Here is a 23,789-nt window from a genome sequence, read left to right as displayed (position 1 = left end):
AATTAACAAATACCGGGAAAAAATTGTCAAATAACACATATATAAATGATATAAATCATATTATTCAATAAAAATAAGATTTTTTTATGGAAGAAATCATTTAAAATATTTATTTAACTTGCAGAACATGGATATCTCAGACATTTTTTATATTTGATTATATAATTTATATTTTTTTTTCTTTTAAAAATGTAAGATAACAAGGATGCTAGACTCATAGAGCTATTTTTTGAGAGGCCAGAGCTCTAAAAAGCAGAACATAATGATTATAGCGATGTAAATAAGAGGGAAAACGTGTGAGAAATTATAGCAGCTAACTTTGAAGACAATAAAACAGCCGGTAAATAAATTAAAAATAAATATAAAAAGTAAATATATAGACCAAAAATTAAAATACGATTATAAAATATTATAGATTATAAATAAACTGTTTTATATCTTTAACTCTCGTCACATTACCTAGCCTCATTTTTAAAATGCTCTCGTTCAATTCTTGCTCCAAACAAAAGTGACAGTACGTAAGAGAAAATGCACCTTTAGAATCTAAAGCTACAAGTTTGGATTTAGAGGTTAATATAATTGAAATTTTGAAGGATAACAGCCAATTGTGACAGTATCGCTACCAAATCGTATGTCAGATCATCGATTACATGATCTATGAACATGCAATGTTACAATAATTGGCGTTTGAGAAACCCATCACAGGTTAACAGTTGATCAAATCTGACAGCCGATTAGATGATCGGAGATTTGAATAACGTTTCGGAAACCGGCTGTATGTAATGCAATGTTAATTTATACGTTTACATCGATTATTTAATTCATAGAGATTCTGACTAATATTCTGACTAATAATTTTTTTCGATAATTTCCCGTCGTCAAGTGTTCCGTCAGATGACCTTCGTTGCTACGCAAAAATGAACATTGAGTGACATTAATGACAATTAATATTTTACAACTTGTCAAAGAGAATATAGTATTTTTACTACAAAAGCAAGATTACGTAGGTCAAAATTTCTGACGTAAAAGCACTGTCAAAACATTAGAATGTGACTTTTCATCATGGCCACGTTTATGTCATTACTTGTCAGATATTTTTCTTTGTTTTTGTTTACTATAAAAATAATATTTAATTTTTTATTCTAATTAATGGTGTAAATCTGATTTCATCAATTGCCGAAATATATTAATCATATGCCAAAATATTTGTTAATGTTAACGAAAATAATGATATTCCACAACATCAACTCTAGAATTGAAATTTGTGTAGCACAGCTAAAATACGACACCAACACGGAACTTCCCGATCTTGAATAAGCGTCCACATGGTATAATATTTTAATAAGAAAAACGTAATCGCGATTATATTGAGAATTTTAGAATTATATTAATTAAATAACCAAAAACATTTATTATTATCAATAATATAAATTTTCTAAAACAATTATTTAAGTTCAATATTCCAAAAAATAATAATTTTAGTTAAATATTTTAGACATTCGTACGCTACTCATACATTCAAACACAAATGACAGTTCAGTGTTACTGGTTGTCAGCCTGGGTCAATGAAGCACATGCTGTGAGTTGTGAAATAATCTATTTTAATGATTATATCTACACTATGATAATATTCTAATTAATTTATTTCGGCAAGTAATGAAAACCAATTGACATTATTAATTAAAATAAATAATTATAGATATTATTTTTATAGTAAACAAAAACAAAAAAATATCTCTGACAAGTAATGACATAAACGTGGCCATGATGGAAAGTCACATTCTAATGTTTTGACAGCGCTCATACGTCAAAAATGTTGACCTACGTAATCTTGCTTTTGTAGTAAAAATACTATATCATGAACAGGTTTAGCAAATATTCAGGCGAAGAGATCAATAAAATATTAGTTAAAATTATTTTAAAAACAGTTTTATTCATGAAATAATCGTTCCGAATTGAGCTCTTAAAAATTATCGATTTGTTCTGCAACATCGATACAAATCGATAATTTTAGAGCTCTCATGTAATTACTACTACTGATAATTTCCACCTCTACTAGTTTCATCTCTATTTACTTCACAATGTATGTATTATGTTTTCCATCTTTTGCGTTATTTTGCCGGATATTAGCGCGCTCATCACTGTATATTGCAATAACTAAAATAGTCCAGGAACCGAAGCTTTTCACCTCGCAATTTTTACAGAATGGATCGATTTGCTTGAAAATTTGAGAATAAGTAGTGGATAGTCCAAGGATCAAAATCTATATGATGCCAAAAGGCGCTTTTACCATGGGGTGGTTGCCACTCCATCTCGAGGGTGGAAATTTTTTATTATATTTTGACGGCAAAAGTTGATAAAAACAATCATTCTAAGCAAAAAATGTTCTATATTTTTTTGATAAAATTAATATTTTTTGATTTATTCGCTATCGAAAGTGTTACTTTTATATCGAAAAAATCAATGTTTTCAGATAACACTCATTTACGATTCACTCAATTTTTGCCGTAGAAAAAATTTTTTCAAACCAAGTTCTTGGGAATTAATAATTAGCCTACAATTTCATATTTAAATATTTTTTCGTATCTCTGATGCTAATCTTTCTATTCTGAAGAAAATGGCATTTTTTACCAAACTACAAAAATTCATTATTCGCTTTTAACTCCAGTCTTTTAAAAACTAATCATTCTAGGCCAGTCAAACTTCTAGAATCTATTAATAATACATAAATAAAGAAGAATGAATAAGGCCAATGACTAAGGCTAACTTACATTATTATGCTTCCAATTGGATTTCTCCTTTTTTTTTTTCAAAAAAATATACTGATTTTTTACCCGTAACTTTTTTACTTTTTATCTTAGAAGTTCGGTAAAAAAAATTTTGAAGGTTTTTACAAGATCTATAAGACTATTAATATTAAATCTTTTTAAAATCCACAGTCGCAAAAAAGGTGACTTTAGAAGGGTTGGTAAAGGTGGTTTTTGCATGTTGTTACAAGTTTTAATTGTCAATAGCTCACTCAATTTTTGCCGTAGAAAAAAATTTTGCAAACCAGATTCTTGGGAATTAAATAAGCTACAATTTCATATTTAAACATTTTTTCGAATCTCTGATGCTAATCTTCCTATTCTGAAGAAAAAGCCATTTTTTCCAAACTACAAAAATTTGTTATTCGCTTTTAACTCAATTTTTTTCAAAACTAATCATTCTAAGCCAGTCAAACTTCTAGAACCTATTAATAATACATAAGTAAAGAAGACCAAATAAGGTCAATGACTAATTTTAATTAGGGCGGTGATTAGGAGGATACTTCCGATCACTTTTTCGCTGAAAAAATAGGGTCTGACATTCTTTTCATTATAAGTCACTTTCAATTTTTTAGCGAGATACTATTTTTTATTTCAGGAGATAGATATTTTTAAATACTTTAAATTAGTTTAAACAAGTTATCCTCCAAAAATGCATAGTTTTCCCGTCTTTTGACTTTGAAACTACAATATTTAGCATTTGACGAGGAGGAGCTAACATATAATAAAGTATAGCTGGATTACTATTGGTCTTAAAGAAAATTAAAAAAAAACGGTTTTGTTTATTTTTTAAAAGGTACATTTTTGTTCGATCGGATAGCTCAGTGCGACTAGCGGCTGACCCGCACTTCACTTCGCCGTGAGGTACGAGAGTTCAAGCCCAGCTCAGGCCATCGGAAAACAAAAAGGCTAACGCGTCAGTATAAAATTCTAAATATGAATCTGGCGCTTAGACCTGAATATGCGGGCATCTGATCGACCTATGAGGGAGCAGTACGGCAAGAGATAAGGGCTTGCGGCTCGGTGATACTCCCCCATAGATCCCTACCGAAGGGCGTTGACGCCTAAGAACGGTGTATATACATACATTTTTGTTAATTAAAGTTGTTTTGATAAAACGAAAGCTTTTGGAGTTGTTAGCGGAAAACTTATTAAAAACATTGATTTTTTCGATATAAAACTAACACTTTCGATAGCGAATAAATCGAAAACTACACTCACCGGCACAAAATTCCGCCACCCAAAATTTTTGATTAAGTTTGACAATCTATAACTTTATTATTTGTACTCCGATGTTCAAAATTCTTGCATTAGTTTGTAGGTATATGTATTGGCGTCGTTTTTTATTATTCCGGTAACAAAAATTTTTTGCTTAGATGGCATTATACGGGGGTGAATGGAAGCGTTGTATTTTCTCCTAACTTTAAACAATTCTGTGGAACAATTGGAGCGATGATTTTGTTTCATACTCCTTTTGTATTACCCTGGAGGTATCACTAACGTTTTGCTTTTTGAATTATCCGAATATCTCTTTTCTTGTAAGAGGTGTAAATAAAAACACTGCTTTCAAGGTTTTTTAAATAAAAATATCAAACGCACTAAAATTAACAAAACAAAACAAAATTAACAACAAAACAGATCAATTCCATAGCGGATATATCCACTTTCTGCGGCAACGATTGCTCGCAATCTGTTTGGCATCGAATAAAGGTGTGTTATCCTTGCCTGGGATATCGCCCGATATTCCCCTACCAGGGCCATAGCTGTACCAAATTTCCTGGAAGCCTAGGATGACGGTGAATTTTTAATTCATTTCATAAATACTCAATAGGATTGAGATCTGGGCTGCTTGCCGGCCATTCTAATCTTATCAATCCAACCCCTATTTTATGAGCCAATCAGTGTTTTTATTTACAAAAAATGGTACAGCTCTTATAATAAAAGAGATAGTCGGATCATTCAAAAAACAAAATTTTAGTGATACCTCCGAGATGTTATGACAGGACTATGAAACAAAATTCGCTTTTCCACTTTTCCACACAATGTTTTAAAGTTAGGAGAAAATACAACGCTTCCATTCATCCCCTATAATGCCAAGCAAGCAAAAAAGTATATTGAAAATCGGAGTATAAATAATAAAGTTATAAATTGTCAAACTTAATCAAAAATTTTGGGTGGTGCAATTTTGTGCCGGTGAGTGTATTAATATTGTCAAACAAATGTATAGAACATTTTTTACTTAGAATGAATGTTTTTACCAACTTTTGCGGTCAAAATATAATAAAAAATTTCAACCCCCGAGATGGGGTGGCAACCACCCCCATGGTAAAAGCGCCTTTCGGCATCATATAGATTTTGATCCTTGGACTATCCACTACGTATTCTCAAATTTTCAAGCAAATCGATCCAATGTGTAAAAATTGCGAGGTTTTTTCCTATTTTAAGCTTCATTACTTGGACTAAAAGACACAAATATATTTGCTTACCAGCTTGAATGTTTCATATCCTTTCGTCAAGATATATCTTCGTTCATCGATGGCATACTTAACGCACTCAGTGTGGTCCTGATGATTTTCCAGAATGGCAGTGTCGATACCGCAACTCCTTAATTTCTTGCCAAGACCTTGCAGCATTGTATCACAGACGACTTTCATTTGTTCGGCAGGTACTTGGTCACTATGAGGAGACGGAGGCTGAATGAGTTCTTCTTTGGGTTTAGCCGCTTCCTTCTAAAATACAAACAAAGCATAAGAAAACATCCGAAATAACCGTTAATATACAGGGTGATTGATTAGTGTGATAAAGCTCAGTAGATCCCCTATAGTAGTAGATAGCAATAAAAGTTAATAACAAAAATTGTAGCCAATTTTGAGCTTCACATTACAAAATTAGTTAGAATGTTACAGGGTGTTCGATAAGATAGTGGCAGACCAAACTTATGTTTTTTTTTTAATGGAATGCCCTATACTTTATTTTATATTCCAAATCTTCTTAACTTTCTTATCACAAAAATATAAAGGTTTGCTATGTTATACAGGGTATTTACAAAGTTATAACCAATTTTCTATGAAGATCGCAACCAGTTCAGCTCCCCGTATAAATAAAAATAAGCACAACAGCAATGCTTTATTGGTGCCATATTTTTTCTTGATAGTGAATCTTTTTAAGAATAGTTGATATTGCTAATATCTTTATATCGAATACAGGGTGAGTCAAAACGCAAGTACATTCTTTTCTCAGAAATTTTAAATAGAACACCATGTATTTTATATCACGATCTTAAAGTACCATTACCGTACTTTAATTTTTATATAATATTCCCTATGTCCAAATTTGTTAGTTTTCGAGATATTTTCATTTTTCAGAGTAAATTATTAACTAGGTGTCTAACCTAATAATAAAGTTATGCCTATTAACTGAACCGTTTTTATGAAACGTAGGTTCATCTCCAAATAGTACATTATGGAAGAAATCTCTCTGTCAATTGATTTTATCTAAGGCCCATTCACAAAATAATATTCTCTTTTCACAATCTTCCTGAATTAGGTAATGCTTGGCACCATTGAATGCAGTAAGTGTAAATTCTGTTTTTTGCAAGAATTCTTTGTACAGAGTAGTAAATTAGTTCGTTTGCTTTGGAAATATTCTGTATACTTTTGTTGATTTTCGGTAACTGCCAGCAACACAGTTATTTCGTTTTCCTCTGTTCCAGTACTTTTTGTTCTCCCGTGTTTTTATACATAACTGAACTAGTGCGGTTAAAAACCAATCCTTAATTTTTTAAAGCTTGCTGTTGTAGGTTGTCGTCTGTCAGGGAACCGTTCATGATAAATTCTTACTGATAATAACGCATTTTTATTGCACTCCCCAATTCCAGATCATACCTACTATTTCATCTACAGTAAAATTTCAGATTAACTATTTAATAACACAATACACAAACAATTATGGTGAACTGTCAGTTTTAGACAATTCAATCACGGCTTACTTACAATTTGGAAAAATTAACACCTTATTAGAAAAATTTGCTCTGAAAAATGAAAATATCTCGAAAACTAACAAATTTATACATAGGGAATATTATACAAAAATTAAAGTACCTACGGTAATGGTACTCTTCGATAGTGTCATAAAATACAGGGTTCTATTTAAAATTACTGAGATAATAATATACTTGCGTTTTGACTCACCCTGTATTCGATATAAAGAAAATTAGCAATATCAACCATTCTTAAAAAATTTGACAATCAACAAAAGTACGATTTTCATAGAAAATTGGTTATACATAACTTTGTAAATACCCTGTATAACATAAGAAATCTTTCTATTTTTGTGATGGGAAAGTTAAGAAGATTTCGAATATAAAATAAAATATAGGGTGTTCCATTAAAAAAAAAACATAAATTTTTGTCACTATGTTATCGAACACCCTACCCTGTAACAGTCTAACTAATTTTGTAATGTGAAGCTCAAAGTTGGCTACAATTTTCGTTAACAACTTTTATTGCTATCTATTACTAAAGCGGATCTACTGAGCTTTATCACACTAATCAATCACTCTGTATTATATGAGCAATAGTTTTACTTTTCGACCATTCTTGCGTCAGATTACATGGCGTGGAAAACACATGGCGCGGCGTAACAGCGGCAGCTATGCTACGATATAACGTATTTGTATTTCGTTGTTGCCAAATTTAGTCGCGTGTTGGCTGCTGTACGATACGATGTCTGAAAGTTATGACGATTTGTCTTTTTAAATAAATGCAAGTTTACTTTACCTTCTTCTTCTTCTACGGCACTACAGCCCAAATTGAGCCTTGGCCTCCTTTATTTTTTGCCTCCACCCTTGCCTGTCTGTGGCTGCTCTTCTCCATACACGGACTCCTAAAAGGGCTTGTGCGTCGCTGTTTACTGTGTCTTCCCAAAGCTTTCGTGGCTTCCCAACCGGTCTCTTTCCTTGCATTCTAGCATTCAGTGCTCGTTTTGGTAGCCTATCCTCTCCCATTCTTATCACATGTCCGGCCCATTGCAATCTTTGTAATCTAATGAAGTCTGACAGGGGCGTTTCCTTATAAAGTTGATAAAGCTCGTTGTTGTATCGACTTCTGAAGATTCCGTTTTCCCTCACAGGTCCTAGTATTCTCCTAAGTACTTTCCTTTCGAATGTGTCGAGTTTGTTTTTGGATGTTTCTTTCAGCACCCAGACTTCACTGCCATAGCATGTTATTGGTCGAATTAAGGTTTTATAGATTCTCATCTTTGTATTTCGGTGGACACTTTTTGACCGAAATATATGGGAGAGGTCAAAGTAAGCTCTGTTTGCCTGCGTTATTCTCTTCCTTATTTCTCCATCTTCTGATCCGTCGGCATATATTTCTACTCCCAGGTATGTAAACTTTTCAACCGTTTCAATGTCATCTTCATGTATAATGTTTTCTGGGACTATATTTCTTCTCGTCTGAGTCATTATTTTTGTTTTTTCTGTGTTAATTTCCAGACCTAGCATTTTTGTTTGTGTTTTTAACTCTGCATATGTTTCCTGTGCTCCTGTTGATGTTCTACTCATAATATTAATATCATCAGCATAAGCGGCCAGTTGAACCGTTCGGTTGGTCAGTAGATTTCCTCGTCCAGTTTGCATTTGCCTAACCGCATACTCCAGTGCCAGGTTAAACAATGTTGGGGCCAGCCCATCTCCCTGTTTTAGTCCCTGCGAAATGTTAAAAAAGTCTGTCCGGTGGTTTTGTATTCGTACACATACCTGAGTTTCATCCATTGTGGCTTTAATGAGTCTTATTAACTTGTGTGGTATTGCCAATTCAGCCAATATATAGTATAGTTTGTTCCTTTTGACTGAGTCGTATGCCTGTTTGAAGTCTACAAACAGGTTGTGAACATCAATATCGTGTTCATATGCTTTGCTCAAGATCTGTTTTACTGTGAATATTTGATCCAGTGTCGATCTTCCCCGTCGGAAGCCCGTCTGATACTCTCCAATAATATTTTCTGCTAGTGGTTGGAGCCGCTGGTTTATAATATACGTGAGGACTTTATATGCTGTACATAGTAGAGAGATTCCACGGTAGTTTTTGCACTGGAGTTTGTCTCCTTTTTTATAGATCGGGCATACTATACTTTTTTTCCAGTCGTCGGGTATTTTCTCTTCTTGCCATACGTCTCTGATGAGCGCGTGGATGTGACTTGCTAGGTGGTCGCCACCTACCTTATATAGTTCTGCTGGTATTTCATCAACTTTACTTTACCTTAGATTAAAGAAAAAAAAAGAAACGCAGATATTGGATACATTCTATCATAAAGGAACGAAAGTATAAGAAATTTTTTACACATTATATAACGAAATTAATATAATAAAGACCCAGAGAAGTTTTTTAATTTTACAAGAATGTCTAAAAAAATATTTTCAGGAGTTAGTAGTATGTATTAAAGAGCCATGTTCAAGAAATAACACCGTTATGAGGGAAGGCATATCACCTAAGAAAAACTATTTATAACGCTAAGAGGCTGTCCATTCTATGGTACGCCACTGAGCAAATACAGGTGTTAAATTGATGCCTCTTTATTATACCCCATTAATTGGGAAATAGTGATGTTTAACAAATTAATATTAACAAAAAAATTATTCAAAATAAAGTCAAAGTACGTATCGAGAAAGACGAAAACCAGAATATACAAAACCGTAATAACAGCAACAGTCACCTACGGATGTGAGACATGGGTGCTAAATAAAACAGAAGAAGAAATGATAGAGAGTTGAGAACGGAACGTACTGAGAGCTATTTTCAGGGGAAAGAATACAGATAGAGAAGACGGCTGGCATAGAAGCACCAATCAAGAATTAAGGATGCTTTACAAGGAATCAAGTATAACAAGATACACAGTCATAAAAAATCAGGTGGGCAGGTCATGTCGAGAGGATGGATAAGGAAAGAATGCCAAAGATGGTACTGCTACGAAGACCAATTGGGACTAGGAGACGAGGTAGACCAAGAAAAAGACTGCAAGAAAGTTTCAGGAATATAATATAGTATCGATGGAAATTATACACTGGAAAGAGAAGGCGAAAAATAGGATATAATGGAGAACCATGGTTCAGCAATGTTTACATAATAGACATCAAATAAAATTATATTTATAAGTTATTAGTATAAACTATAACTTATTAGTATAAAATTATGTAAAATTGTAAATACAAGGCATGTAGAGCATAATAAATAAAATAATAAATAAGGTAAGATAACTGTTTTTATCTTTATTTTTATGGAGTCAATAATTTTATTTTTATTAAAGTCAATTTGTTTAGTCAATATATTCTGACAAATAACTCAAGTCAAGTCAAACTTCAATGGTTACAGATATGAAAATTCTGTTTGACTGTTTGTGAAATTAGGTTCAAAAATTTTGAAAAATAATTTACTTAGTAGATTACTTTTTTTTTCAGATAGAAATGTACCTAATTCAGTTGCCCTTTAAGCTATAAGATAAAAAAATTAAAAATACAATGAGTCCCATATAAAAATAATTTGATATGGGAGTAAAAAATTCAAGTAAAAATATAGTTTGAGTCAGTAATTTCCATCATTAAACCAGATTTGGCAACACTCACAACAAAATTCGCTAGAAAACAGCTCAAACGTCTGTGTTGTACCACAAAACACGCATATATGATATGCCGTCGAAGTCGTAAAAACGCTTGGGCGACATATGATTCCTAGGATGGGTCGCGGGAACTCCGCTGTAGCGAAAATTTTAAGAGCGCCTGGTGTGTGTCACTGCATCAAAGTATAGTAAGGAATGCGTCGCTTTCGACATCTCAGCGGGGGTTCAGTCGACGTACGCCGCTCCGTCTGAGTTAGCGCTAAAGTTAAAATTAAAACTGTCATAACTTTGGTTCTAGGCAACATAAAGGCTTCGTTAAACGCTTGAAATTTAGGTTTTTTTTTATCCATTTTAATAATTCGTTGAATTTAAATATTGCAGAATAATCAGACAGATGAGAGAAATCATTAACGAAAACGGGTGTTGGCTTACTTATGCAGCAAAAAGCTCAATATTTCAATAACTTTTTTTCAAGCTCAATAAGTAGAGATTGTTGTATACATATAGAACTACCTTCACCTAAATTTTTATGCAATTTTATATTGTCCGGCAAAAGTAGCCGGACATAACAGCTGTATCTTCGAATCTACTATTACTCTGTTTTTAAACTAGGAGGAGTAATTCAAATTTACCACTCCGTAATGCTTGTTTGTAATTGGTCCAATCTCAGATAAGTTTACTCCACTGTTAGGAAATTTTGACACTATTGACATTTACGAAATTTTGACACTAATGGCATTTTATAGATTAATTAAGTTTGCTTTTATATAAAAACAGTTAGTTTAGAACTATTTAGCAAGGTATTAGCAACGAATATATACTCTGATAGAAAGGTACGGCCCTGTAACGTTTTAGCATAGTATTTTGCGTTCCAACTGAGTAGGTGCCATGGAGGTGCATAGACCTGACAGCGACTACGGACTACCACCGCCCGCACTGCGGCCGCAACATCCCTCGTCAACAAGCCTGCTTATAAACGTGACCATCTGTTTCATATAAAAGCTTCTTCTAGGGGCTGTATATTAGTTGGTATTAGTATAATATAATATTTATGGATTACCGTCGAAGGCCCGCATTTACAACCAAAAAAGATGTATTTGGTGATTTTTCTAGTGACATTATTGGGTGTGAAGCTATCTTTTGAGTTTACTTCTAGTTTAAAAACAGGATACAGATGGATTTTAATTTACTAAGGTTCATTTGAAATGTTTTATTTGCCGGTTTCTACATTTTTTGAAAATTATAAAAGTTCATAAGTTTTCCTTTCGTTCTTCTTGACATAATGACATAAAATAAAACTTATCTTGTGCGGTTTTGCAAATTATTTCATAACAAAGTTGAAACTGACATTGAAGTTGACATTATTACAAGAAAAATGACACCTTGTGACCTAAAATCGGTCCACTGGGATCAGAGATATAGCTCTTCAAATATAGGAAAAATGGCTATGTTTATCAATAGAAGGTCTGCTTTTAAACCAAGAGGAGTAATTCAAATTTACCGCGCCGTAATGGTTGTTTGTAATTGGTCCAACCTCAGACAAGTTTACTCCACTGTTATTGAAATTTTGACACTTGTGACATTTATGAAATTTTGACACAACTGGCATTTCATAGGTTAATTAAATCGGCGATTTTTTGTGTTTTCTGCGTTATTCCTTTAATTTTTAGATTTTTAGTCTACTTTTATATAAAAAACAGTCGTTTTTAGAATTCTTTAGCGACGTATTAGTATAATATAATATGCATGGATTATCGTCGAAGACCGATATGATCAACCAAAAAAGAAGATGTATTTGATGACTTTTCTAATGACTTTCTTGGGTGTGAGTCTGTCTTTTTAGTTTACTCCTCCTGGTTTAAAAACACACCATAGTCATAATGAATCAAGGGATAGTCATCAATAAACAAATATTTACAGGATCTAATAGTGGATTTTTTAAAATTTAAACCAATTATCTTTATAAATGTAGTTACATTACCTTTTTTACAGTTTTCTTGTTCATTTTCTTCGTTATTTTTGGATTCGTCATGAGTTGGAAACACGCGTCCTCAAAGTTAAACCCAACTTCTTCACAGCTCTTACGTAGCACGTCGTAACATTGTATCAAACAATAAGCATCCAAGGCTGCATATGTTATTTGACTGTCCCTTAAAGGCCTCTTCTCCCAATTGGAAAATTGGTCGGACTTATCTAGAGGAGAACCCAAACAGCAATGGACTAAGGTGCTTAGGCTAGGGCCCCCTTTTTGTACTAAAACATTTGTATTTTTTATGCAATTTTAGATCATTGGATATTCTTGTGATATGTACGTCGCACAATGTACACTCCTGGCCAAAAAAATCGGGACACCTTAAAAACGGGTCATTTTTGATTTCTCCAATCTCCTAAACCTGTTGTCCGATTTTAGTGATTTATTTAATATGTTATAGCCTTATTCTCTAAGAATATGGATGTAATAATAGTGTTGCTGAACAGGTAAATGTCATTGTATTCTTTTTCTCATGATCATCTTTCAGTGCGTCACAGTTTTTCGATTTCTTTCTAACGCATTAAATTATATGTGACAGAAAAAAGGCACGTCCGTGATTACAGACATTTACAACATTTATTCTACTTATTCTAGTTGTCGATAGATGGCGCCATAATAAAAAAAATAATTTTTTTGAATTAGATAATAATATTACAAATATAATCTGTATAATTTATAAGACTATACAAATTAAAGAAAATACCATTTTATAAATGCAAGAAACACATTTGATTTGTTTTTATTCCAAATTGAAAATAAAATGTGACAACTGTCAGATTTAACTAAAATGTCATGTTAGAATAAATGTCATAAATGTGTATTATTACGGACTTACCCTTTTTTCTATCATTTGTTACGCACTGAAAAATGCTCATGAAAAGGACAATATACCGGGTGTAACAATAATACTGTGTTTCTTCCTGAAAGTTCGCAACACTCTGTGGAATATTCTAGCATTTAAAAAATATTGAAATTAAAACTCACTTGTAGTCTTAGCCTTTCTTAACATTCTGCTTTTTGACTCATTCACTTATTTTGGATAATGGAAATTTAGGTACTTTGATAACTAGCCATGTTCGTCATCAATACAGGGTGTTTCTAAATAAGTACGACAAACTTTAAGGGGTAATTCTGCATGAAAAATGACCGTTTGATTTATAAACATATGTCTGCAAATGCTTTGTTTCCGAGATACAGGATGTTGAATTTTTTCTTACACACTGACGATTTATTAATTGCTCTAAAACCGCCTGAGATATGCAAATGCAATTTGGTGGGTTTTAAGAGGCAGTTATTGCGCATTTTTTTGACATAAAATTATGTATTTTATATTCACCATTGGCGTGCATACGGGTCATATTACTTGGTCATATTACCTGTATGCACGCCAATGGTGAATATAAAATTTTTAGTTGTATGTCAAAAAATGTGAAATAACTACCTCTTAAAACCTGCCAAATTTCATTTGCATATCTCAACCAGTTTTAGAGCAATAAATAAATCGTCAGTTTGAAAGAAAAAATTCAACATCCCGTATCTCAGAAACGAAGCATTTGCGGACATATTATTATGTTTATAAAGCAAACTGTCATTATTTTTTCATGCAGAATTAACCCTTAAAGTTTGTCGCACTTATTTAGAAACACCCTGTATTGATGAAGAACATGGCTAGTTGTCAAAGTACCTAACTTTTTCATTATACAACATAAGTGAATGAGTCAAAATGCAGAATGTTAAAAAAGGCTAAGGCTACAATTTAGTTTTAATTTCAATATTTTTTAAATGCTTGAATATTCCACAGGGTGTTACGAACTTTCAGGAAAAAACACAGTATTATTGTTTCACCCGGTATACAATGACATTTGCCTGTTCAGCAACACTATTACCACATCGATATTCTTAGAGAATAAGGCTATAACATATTCAAAAAATCACTAAAATAAAACAGGTTTAGGAGATTCGAGAAATCAAAAATGACCCACTTTTAAGGTGTCCCGATTTTTTTGGCCAGGAGTGTATATTGTAATAATAAATGACTAAATGTGTATGACTAAATATTGCCTTGATATTGTAAATAAAAAGAACGAAATTTCAATAGATGTACACAGTTTTTAACAGATTTTATGAAAAAAATACTGCTATACGGATTCTAATGGAAGCAACATAGGTTAATGAAAAGAAGAATATCGTTCTGAAACTGTTTTCTTGTGACAAGTTTAAGTTAAAATATTGTATTTATATCGTTTTCAAAAAATATTAGAAATAAGAAATTGTTAACCTGTCATGTTTACCAACTGGTGCTTCTTCTTGCTCTTTGTATTGGCTTGCACCAGCTGGGGCTTTGTCGCAGCCAATTTGACAGTTGATTAACTTCGCCTCGATCTTATGGACAGAAAGTCATGTTTTTGAGTTGAAATGCATTAGTGAGTTAATCGAAGGAGATAAGTTATCAGCAGTGATTATGTTGTTCTGAAGCTATTTCCTTGTGGCATTTTTATAACTAACTATTTAGATGGGAAATAAGCCACAATTAAATTGAAAAAATAATTTTATTAACAACTATAATAGTTATTTATGTGCCAAGTCAGTAAAGTTCCTCTTTATCGAACGAGTCTGATATTATGAGCAGAGCGAGCATAGCGAGCGAGGCGTATAACAGACGAGTTCGATAAACAGTCTTTACTGACGTGGTGCATACAAAATTTTATCGCCAACAATTTTATATTGTTTTTAACACTTACTTACAATTTACAATTTAAGAAATTTTAAATTTTAGACATAATAAAAATTTCATGACAGTGATGACAGATGACTTTTGCATGATGGCCGCTTTCGATTTTTAATCGATAGTTATCAATATCGAATAATTACTAAATCGGTAAAGTTTTGATTTATTTTATTGAATATAATTACAAAATACTACAGAATTATCACTTTTTGACATAAATTTAATTAACAATGTCGTAAATTTTGTACAATATTTTCAATAATTAAAGTAAATAAATTGTAAGTTAACTCAAACAAATAATCGATTACTGCCATCGACCACTTACATCCAATCTCGATTAATCGCGGCAGATAAAGTAAAATTCTTCTTTCCGTACAATAAAGTGTTACTTTACTGCCGCAAATGAGGGCAAATGAGTACAATAATGAATGACTTTGATGGCGGTTGTCGATAAAATAATTTCATAACGCAACTCATAAATATTGGCAATATCATTTTAAAGTCTTCTACTTTAAAATGTATAATATATGTCTGAATTGCCGATATAAATGAGTCAGATTAAATAAATTATTAGAAGAATTCTTTACTAAGCAACAACATTTTTGTTTAATTTAGTAGTATTTTGTATTTTGACGACACCCCATTTGGGCGTCGAAACGTTAATAAAATTATTTTTTTCAATTTAATTGTGGCTTATTTCCCATCTAAATAGTTAGGAGTGATTATTGTTTGTCTGAGCATTATTAATTTATGATCCACGACTTTAATTATTGTTAGGTCTTCTCTATTTATTTTAAGACCCATCATTGTGATGGTGATGACTATTTCGATATGTTCTAATGGTTAACTTAATCAAAGACCCTAAAAGGGCTATTTTAAATTTAAATATTTGTCATTTTCTGCAAAAGTTGGTAGACATACAATAAAATTTTAAAATAATCTTATCTCAATTTTAAACTTTTTTAACAATATAAAACTTTTTACCTTCAAATGGTAGTTTTACTTCCGGATGTTTTTCCAAATGTTTCCAGAATGAACACAGATCCAATACTCCTACTCGATTTGTAGAAAAATTAAGATTAGGCAATGCGTGCCTTATCATATGAATATCACCAGTTAAACTAAAACCTAAAAAACGATATTATTAATAATAGACCGGGCCCTGGAAGTATTTAAGTATGCAAAACCTGAGGACCGGCAACTATGTTCGGATTCTTTTACCTGAGACCTTGAACAATGAAAAACCGAATCTTGCCGGAAGGTGTGACGGTGCCTTGTTACCCCCTCCCTCACCCCTATGTTACGGGCAGATAAAAAGCGAATTTTCGCAAAAAAACATGTTTTTGTATTTTTTTGACAATTCTAAGCAAAAAATGTTCTTACAAGTTTTTTCGTAAAATGCATAGTTTTCGAGATAAACGCAGTTAAACTTTAAAAAAATCGAAAAATTGCAATTTTTGAGCCCGAATAACTTTTGATTAAAAACTAAAACAGCACTTCAGCTTGCAGCATTTGAAAGTTCAAGTCAAATTATACCGGTTTTGATTATTTGCGTTGCTAAAAATTAATTTTTTTATTGGTAAACAAAGCTATAAACAAACAGTGTTGGAGCGTTTTGTCGCATGTCCGCACCGCGCCAAGGATTAAAACCGAACGGGACCGACCATGGAACCGACCAGGGGTCCTATTTTCGAATTAATTCGAGCATATTTCGCATACGAAATTAGAAGAATTTCGCTTGAAATCCGGTGTCTTGTATTTTCGAATACTTCGTGTACGAATTTTTTCGTATACGACGACTCGAATGGGTATGAACCATTCGAATCGTGATGCTCGTATACGAATTATTGTTGTCATTTCAGATGTCATGATAGTTTTAGCTGATAGTGTTAATTGTGTTGTTGTCTACAATATTTTTACATTGAAATTTATTTTCAATGGCTGGTTTAAATAATTCTTTAATAGAAAGAAAGGACATGTTGTACGATTATGTTTTGAAAATATAACCTAACCTAACTTTATGTATGCTGTATGCATTTTAGCATTGGATCTAAGCTCCAAACTTGACATATGACACCGTTGCCATATCCTCAATTTTTTCATACTATCACATTACATAAAGGTGCATTTAAAAAATCGCTTTGAAGTAAAGTTTTGAAAAGTAAATAGTAAAATATCAGTGTAAATACTGGATACAAAAATAATATTAAACAAAATAGCACACTTTCTGCGGACTTTGCAAATCGATATTACTAATATACCTATGCAATCTTAAGATTCGATTACACTTAAAATAACTGCTAACGCCCGGTTTCATAATCAACTTAAAGTGAACATTAACTGAAGTTCACTTTAAAGTTGACATTTACCCATATGAATTGCATTGATAAAGATACCAACTTAAAATTGAAAGTCCACTTTAACTGATTTATGAAACCGGGCCTAAATAACTTTTCCCAAAAATGGCCTTTTTTATACTTTGTTCAGACTATAAGTCGTTATCTTTATATATTAAACGTTCTTATACAATCTTATTCTTGTACATTATACCCCAGTATATATAACAAATATAACATTATTTGTTTTTAATACTGCGATTATACCATTGATTGAAATTATACAAGAAATAGACAAAAAAAGTATGGCAACATTGTGACTCTTCAGATGACAAATAAGTTCAATGTTATTCGAATTTGCAGTCTTGCCGGTGCAAATTCTTCTCGTATACGTATAACATTTCGAAGGACGTTCAAAAATACACATTCACGTTCGTATACGAAATTTTTCATTCGAGTTAACTGGTATGCGAAAATATTCGATTGAATTCGAAAATACGACCCCAGGTAGGACTTCCTTGGCGCGGTGCGGACATGCGATAAAACGCTCAAACACTATTTGTTTATAGCTTTGTTTAACAATAACTATTTAGCAATGCAAATAATCAAAACCGGTATAATTTGACTTGAACTTTCAAATGCTGCAAGCAGAATTGCTATTTTATTTTTTAATCAAAAGTTATTCGGGTTCAAAAATTGCAATTTTTCGATTTTTTTTAAGTTTAACCACGTTTATCTTGAAAACTGTGCATTTTACGAAAAAACTTGTAAGAACCTGTTTTGCTTAGAATGGCCCAAAAAACACAAAAAAATGTTACTTTGCGAAAAAAAATCGCTTTTTATCTGCCCGCAACATGGGGGAGGGAGGGGGCAACAAGGCACCATCGCACCTTCCGGCAAGATTCAGTTTTTCATTGTTCAAAGTCTAAGGTAAAAGAATCCGAACATAGTTGCCGGTCCTCAGGTTTTGCATACTCAAATACTTCCAGGGCCTGCACTATAAAATAGTATCTAAGTAGTGAATTGCGTGTTTGGGAAACTCAGGGAGACTACGTGTTTGGGACAGAAAAATCATAAAGAGGATCTTTGGGTCTGTGTTTGATGAAGCAGCAGAACAATCTAGGTTAAGAACTAACAAAGAACTAGATGATCTATACCCAGACGCCAACACAATAAAAGAAATAAATTCCAGAAGACTCCAATGAGCGGGACACCTCCGAATACATTCTGACGAAAGAACAGTAAAGCTGGTATGGGAAGAAGTCCCAACTGGAAGAAGATTACGTGGACGCCGTCGACTCCGGTGGCGAGATAATTAGCAGGAGATCTGAAAGCTACGGGCGTGGAGAACTGGATGGAGATAGCTCAAGACAGAGAAGAAAGGAAGCATGTTGTCGAGTCGGCTAAAACTTACGAAGGGTTGTAACGCCACGGAGTAAGTAAATAAATAAAGGAATTACAAAAGATTTAATTGATAAAATCGTTTAAACTGCATATTATTGATAGATGGGGCAAGATTACAGCCTAAGTAGCAAAAAGTGGCAGGTTTTTTTGAAGGGATGTAATACGAGAATATATTGGTGTAAAGAAAATCTTATTAGGAAGCGATTATTGATATATCCGATTATATGTAGTCAATCGATAGCAAGTGTAGACCTACAAAAATGACAAACTCTTTGACAAGATGGATTCTCAACAAGTGTACTACTTCCTTAAATGATTTTTCCATCAAATAGATTTTGAACCACAACATGTAAAGTAGTATAATTTTAAAAAATGTAATGTTTGTGGTGTGTTTTAACTAGACTGGGCCGACTGATTCTTTCTCCTTTCTGTTTAATTTGTTGTTACCTGTTGTTGCTGATGATGGGCCGAAACGCGTCCAAAATGTTTTAAAATTGTAATGTTTTTTAATACATTATTTTTTAATACAATTGTAAATGGATTTGGGGTTAATCTTGGGGTGGTGTTGTATTATTACCTCTAGACCACGTTTGTGAAATAATAAATTATGTAAATTGTTCAATCAATGCAGGATTTCTTAAATTACATAATTGTTTGATTATCCGAATTTTACGTTTCCACTCTTAAGATTTTCCTATGAATACTTCACAACAGAATTAGACGCAAATGTGAAGATTTCGAAGATATCCAATTTTGTTTTAGAAATGCTATGGGAACCAGAGAGGCACTTTTTGCTCTAAACATCCTATTACAAAAATGCCGTGATCAAAGAAAAAATGTACATATTTGCATTCTTCGTAGACTTCGAAAAGGCATTCGATAAAGTATAGCATGTAAAATTAATGCAAATCATCGAATCCTTTTTAATTCTGATGGACAAACTCAACGATTTCTTATGGATTTTTGGCTGCTGATTACGAATTTCGAGGATGGATTTCGATCCGAGTAGTCAAAAAATTGTTATAAACAATTTAATTGTTTATAAGGCTCTGGCTCATAAACTAAAAGAGATAAAATGTTTCAAATAAAATTTGTTCCTTAAGAAAGAACGAAGAAAAAACGTTAACTAAACTTAAATTAAACAACTAGAACTCAAGATATCGTAAATTTAGTGCACAATGCAAATTTCAAATTGCAAAATAAGTATTTTTCGAAGCTTTATCGATCGTAACTCGGATTCTACGGGTGCAAATGAGCTTTAGAAATGAGAAAGTGTCTATTAATTAAGTGCTTAGTCTATCAATTAAGGTTTAAAATGAGACCTTGAAAAGCTCATTTACATGCGTAGAAGCCGAGTTACGATTGATAAAGCGTCGAAAAATACTTGACAGTGAGCCGATCTTGCGCCTCATAGCGCACCATTAAAATATCGATATCTTGGCCAAAAATAAACTTACGAACATTTTCGCAAGCTCATAATGTTCCTTTTGAGTTCTTCTATCATTGTTAATTAAAGTATAATTGTTTATAGCTCAAATTTGTTTGAAACCCTTATAAACAAATTAATGTACAATTTTTTAGGAAAATTATAACTTCAAACGGGTATAACTTTAACAGAAATGAAGATAAAGTAATTTATCAAACTTTGTTTGGAAGCCTATTAATTAAACTTTAAAATGAGATCTTCTAAGGCTCATTTGCTTGTGTAGAAGCGAAGTTACGATCGATAAAGCTTCGAAAAATACTTATTTTGCAATTTGTAATTTGCATTGTGCACTAATTTTACAATATCTTGAATTCTAATTCTTGAATTTAAGTGTAGTAAACGTTTTTTTCTTCGTTTTTTATTAAGGAACAAATTTTATTCGAAATATTTTTTTTGTCTCTTTTAGTTTATGAGTCAGAGCCTTATAAACAATTAAATGGTTTATAACAAATTTTTGACCACACGGATCGAAATCCACCCTCGAAATTCGTAATCAGCAGCCAAAAATCCATAAGAAACCGTTGAATTTGTCCATCAGAATAATTGGAAAGGACACGGTGACCTCTATTTGGCGCCTAGACTAATAGGGATAGATGATGAAGATATTAAAGACATTAAAAATTTGTACTGTAATCAAACTGCTATCGTAAGAATTGGAGATAACTACACCGACGAAATCTCCATACAACGAGGAGTCAGACAAATTTGCATTTTGTCGTCAATACTGTTCAATGTTTACTCGGACCAATTATTTAAAATGGCACTTAAGAGACAGCTATATGGAATCAAAATCAACGGGGAACTGCTTATAACCCGGTCTATATAGACATTTGAAATAAAAATTGCCGGAGAGCCAAATTTTGGTGGAGAGCTAGGGTATACCATAACAAATAAAGTATTAAAAGTCCCCATCGATCCCATGTGTGCAACAAAAGTTATTCGGGGTCAAAGGTCAAAATTTGAGATTTTTTGGATTTTTTTCGAAAACGATAAGTTTTATCAAAAAGGAACCTTTAACCAAAGTTGTAGATCTTAAAATTCTCTACAAAAATAGTCCTTACTATTTTTTTCCTAAGAGTTGCCATTCCTGAGATATCGCGATTCTAAGAGTCACATTATACACGATTTGCACACGTTTCCACACCACCTGTGAGGTAGTGTACTCGGCGCGTTTTTTTTATCTTGGTTTCCACTGTAGGCCTACTCCACTAACTGTTTTGACAATTTTAGGATAATTTAAGGAAACAACACCGGTCAATTCTAGATATTACTTTATTATTGATATTATTAGGTTAACTATTGTTTTGATTTCTTTAGATATTTTAATCAGATTCATATTCTTGAAAGTCTACTTCAACAGTCAAGTCTTCTTCGATTTCATCTTCTTCCTCTTCCTCTTGCTGGATGTTTAAAAATTGTTCAAATGTGAGTCATTGGTCTCTTCATTAAAATCACAGGAGTCTGTCTTCCTCTGTTGTACTAAACTGGACATTTGAGCCAGACTGACCTTGGCAGTTGGTACACGCTGGAGAACACAGCAACCCGACTTTTTTACATCCACATTTGGCACTACAACCCTTTTTGCAATTGCAAAAAATAGTAAGGAGTTTTTCTGGAGCAGGTGGGAGTAAGGTTTTAATCGGTTCCAGAGTATTATCTATTAATTTCCAACCCCAGTCTTCTGGATTCAGTTCATTGCCTAGCCATGTTTGAACTTGATAATATACTCGATACAAATGTTGAAAAGCAAATGCTGATGTTGGAGGAAGACATGATAGTTGTACTTGTTTCTTGTTTCGCGTATTTTTTACAAAAGTTAAGTATCTGTAGGTACCTCATCAAGACAACTAATTTTTTTTGGAGCTCCATAAACCGCAAGAAGAAAGCGAATTCCTTCCGTAATTATTGTTTGCTGTAAAGTTCTGTAAAAACTTTACAGCAGTCAGTCAAATCTTTTTTTTTTTCGAATAATTTAAAAACTGACGTTTTGCCCCTTCTGTACATTGCTGACGTAGTGTCGCAGCCGGTTATCGCATGTAAAAATAAAATGTACTTTTGGCATTTGGGATAAGCCGATAAACTTTTCGAATAATATATCTCTGTTCGCAGTTGAGCCTTTCCAGGTTTCAGAAAATAAATAACTTTATCTACTGGAGTCCTTGTAGTAAGAAGTGCAGTACTAACAAATCAACATCTTCACCAACTACAATTGTTGTGTTTGTTGCCCTAAATTTTTCAATTGCTGTCTCAATTATAAGGACATCTGCGTCATTTTTAGCTTGTTTCACTTCAATATTCACAGCTGTTAATTTGTCAGTTAACATGGAAATGAAACGAGATTTATTATTAATGTTAGCGAAAAATTGTTGTTGATTCGCTGGAACTGTTATATTTTTATCAAAGATAATCTCGGAACCCGATGATGTTTTTGTAGTTTGACGACGTTGTTCTGCAACTTTAATATTCTTTGTTGGGTCACTGTAGCCGTCAAATACCACTGTCACTGTAAGTTCGTAATGTCTGCTAAATGGTAGACGCTTGTAATAAGCAATTATATACACTTGAACTGAACCTTTAGCACTAAAAGAAACAGATAATATGAACAACACATACGGACAATACTGTAGCCATTGTTTACAATTAATAGACAATCTGTTCTTTTTTAAACAATGGTATAGCCAAATGTTTTTCAAGGCCACGTGGATAGCGGAAATTCAGTTTGGGACTGATTATCTTTTGAAGAAATATTTTCAGAATAGTATAATATATTATATAAAAGAGACACAAATATGCATTTATACTTATCTTAAGTGCCACATTATGAATATACGTGGCTTGTGCATATAATGTATAAAGTAACTTTTAAAATCGCGATATCTCAGGAATGGTAACTCTTAGGAAAAAAATTGTAAGGACTATTTTTGTAGAGAATGTTAAGATCTACAACTTGGGTTTGATGTTTTTTTTTATAAAACTTACCGTTTTCGAGAAAAATCCAAAAAATCTCAAATTTTGACCTTTGGCCCCGAATAACTTTTGTTGCACACATCGGATCGATGGGGACTTTAAAACTTTATTTGTTATGGTAAACTCTAGTTCTCCACCAAAATTTGGCTCTCCGGCAATTTTTGTTATTTGCCAACTATTTTGATGTCTAAGTTGACCGGATTATTAATGTAATTAGATACGCGGACGATACAGATACTCTGTCAGATAATATTGAAGGTCTCCAAATTCTGATTGATCGTATTCACGAGGTAGGAGAGGAAATCGGTATTAAAATAAACAAAAAAACCAAATTTTTAGTTTTCAGTCATAACCCATAGCCAGATGCAGAGCTCTAATTAAATGGAGTCGAAAAGTTGAAAAAATTCACAAA

At 32.7% G+C, this 23,789-nt stretch overlaps 1 protein-coding gene across 1 annotated transcript in view; it reads right to left on the bottom strand.

Moving 5' to 3' along the window:
* The window catches only part of LOC114330518 (exonuclease mut-7 homolog), a 112,134-nt gene that overhangs the window by 10,919 nt on the left and 77,426 nt on the right, over window positions 1-23,789 (bottom strand). The window contains exons 9-11 of the mRNA XM_028279864.2: window positions 16,169-16,312; window positions 12,406-12,677; window positions 5,294-5,536 (exon numbers count right to left, since the gene is read on the bottom strand). Coding sequence (XP_028135665.1) covers window positions 5,294-5,536; window positions 12,406-12,677; window positions 16,169-16,312 — 659 coding nt within the window. The remainder of the gene's footprint in view (window positions 1-5,293; window positions 5,537-12,405; window positions 12,678-16,168; window positions 16,313-23,789) is intronic.

This window comes from Diabrotica virgifera, chromosome 3 (genome assembly GCF_917563875.1).
Source record: "Diabrotica virgifera virgifera chromosome 3, PGI_DIABVI_V3a".
Lineage (NCBI taxonomy): Eukaryota > Metazoa > Arthropoda > Insecta > Coleoptera > Chrysomelidae > Diabrotica > Diabrotica virgifera.
The sequence above is the reverse complement of the archived record's forward strand: the minus strand, read 5'-3'. Positions and strand labels throughout refer to the sequence as shown.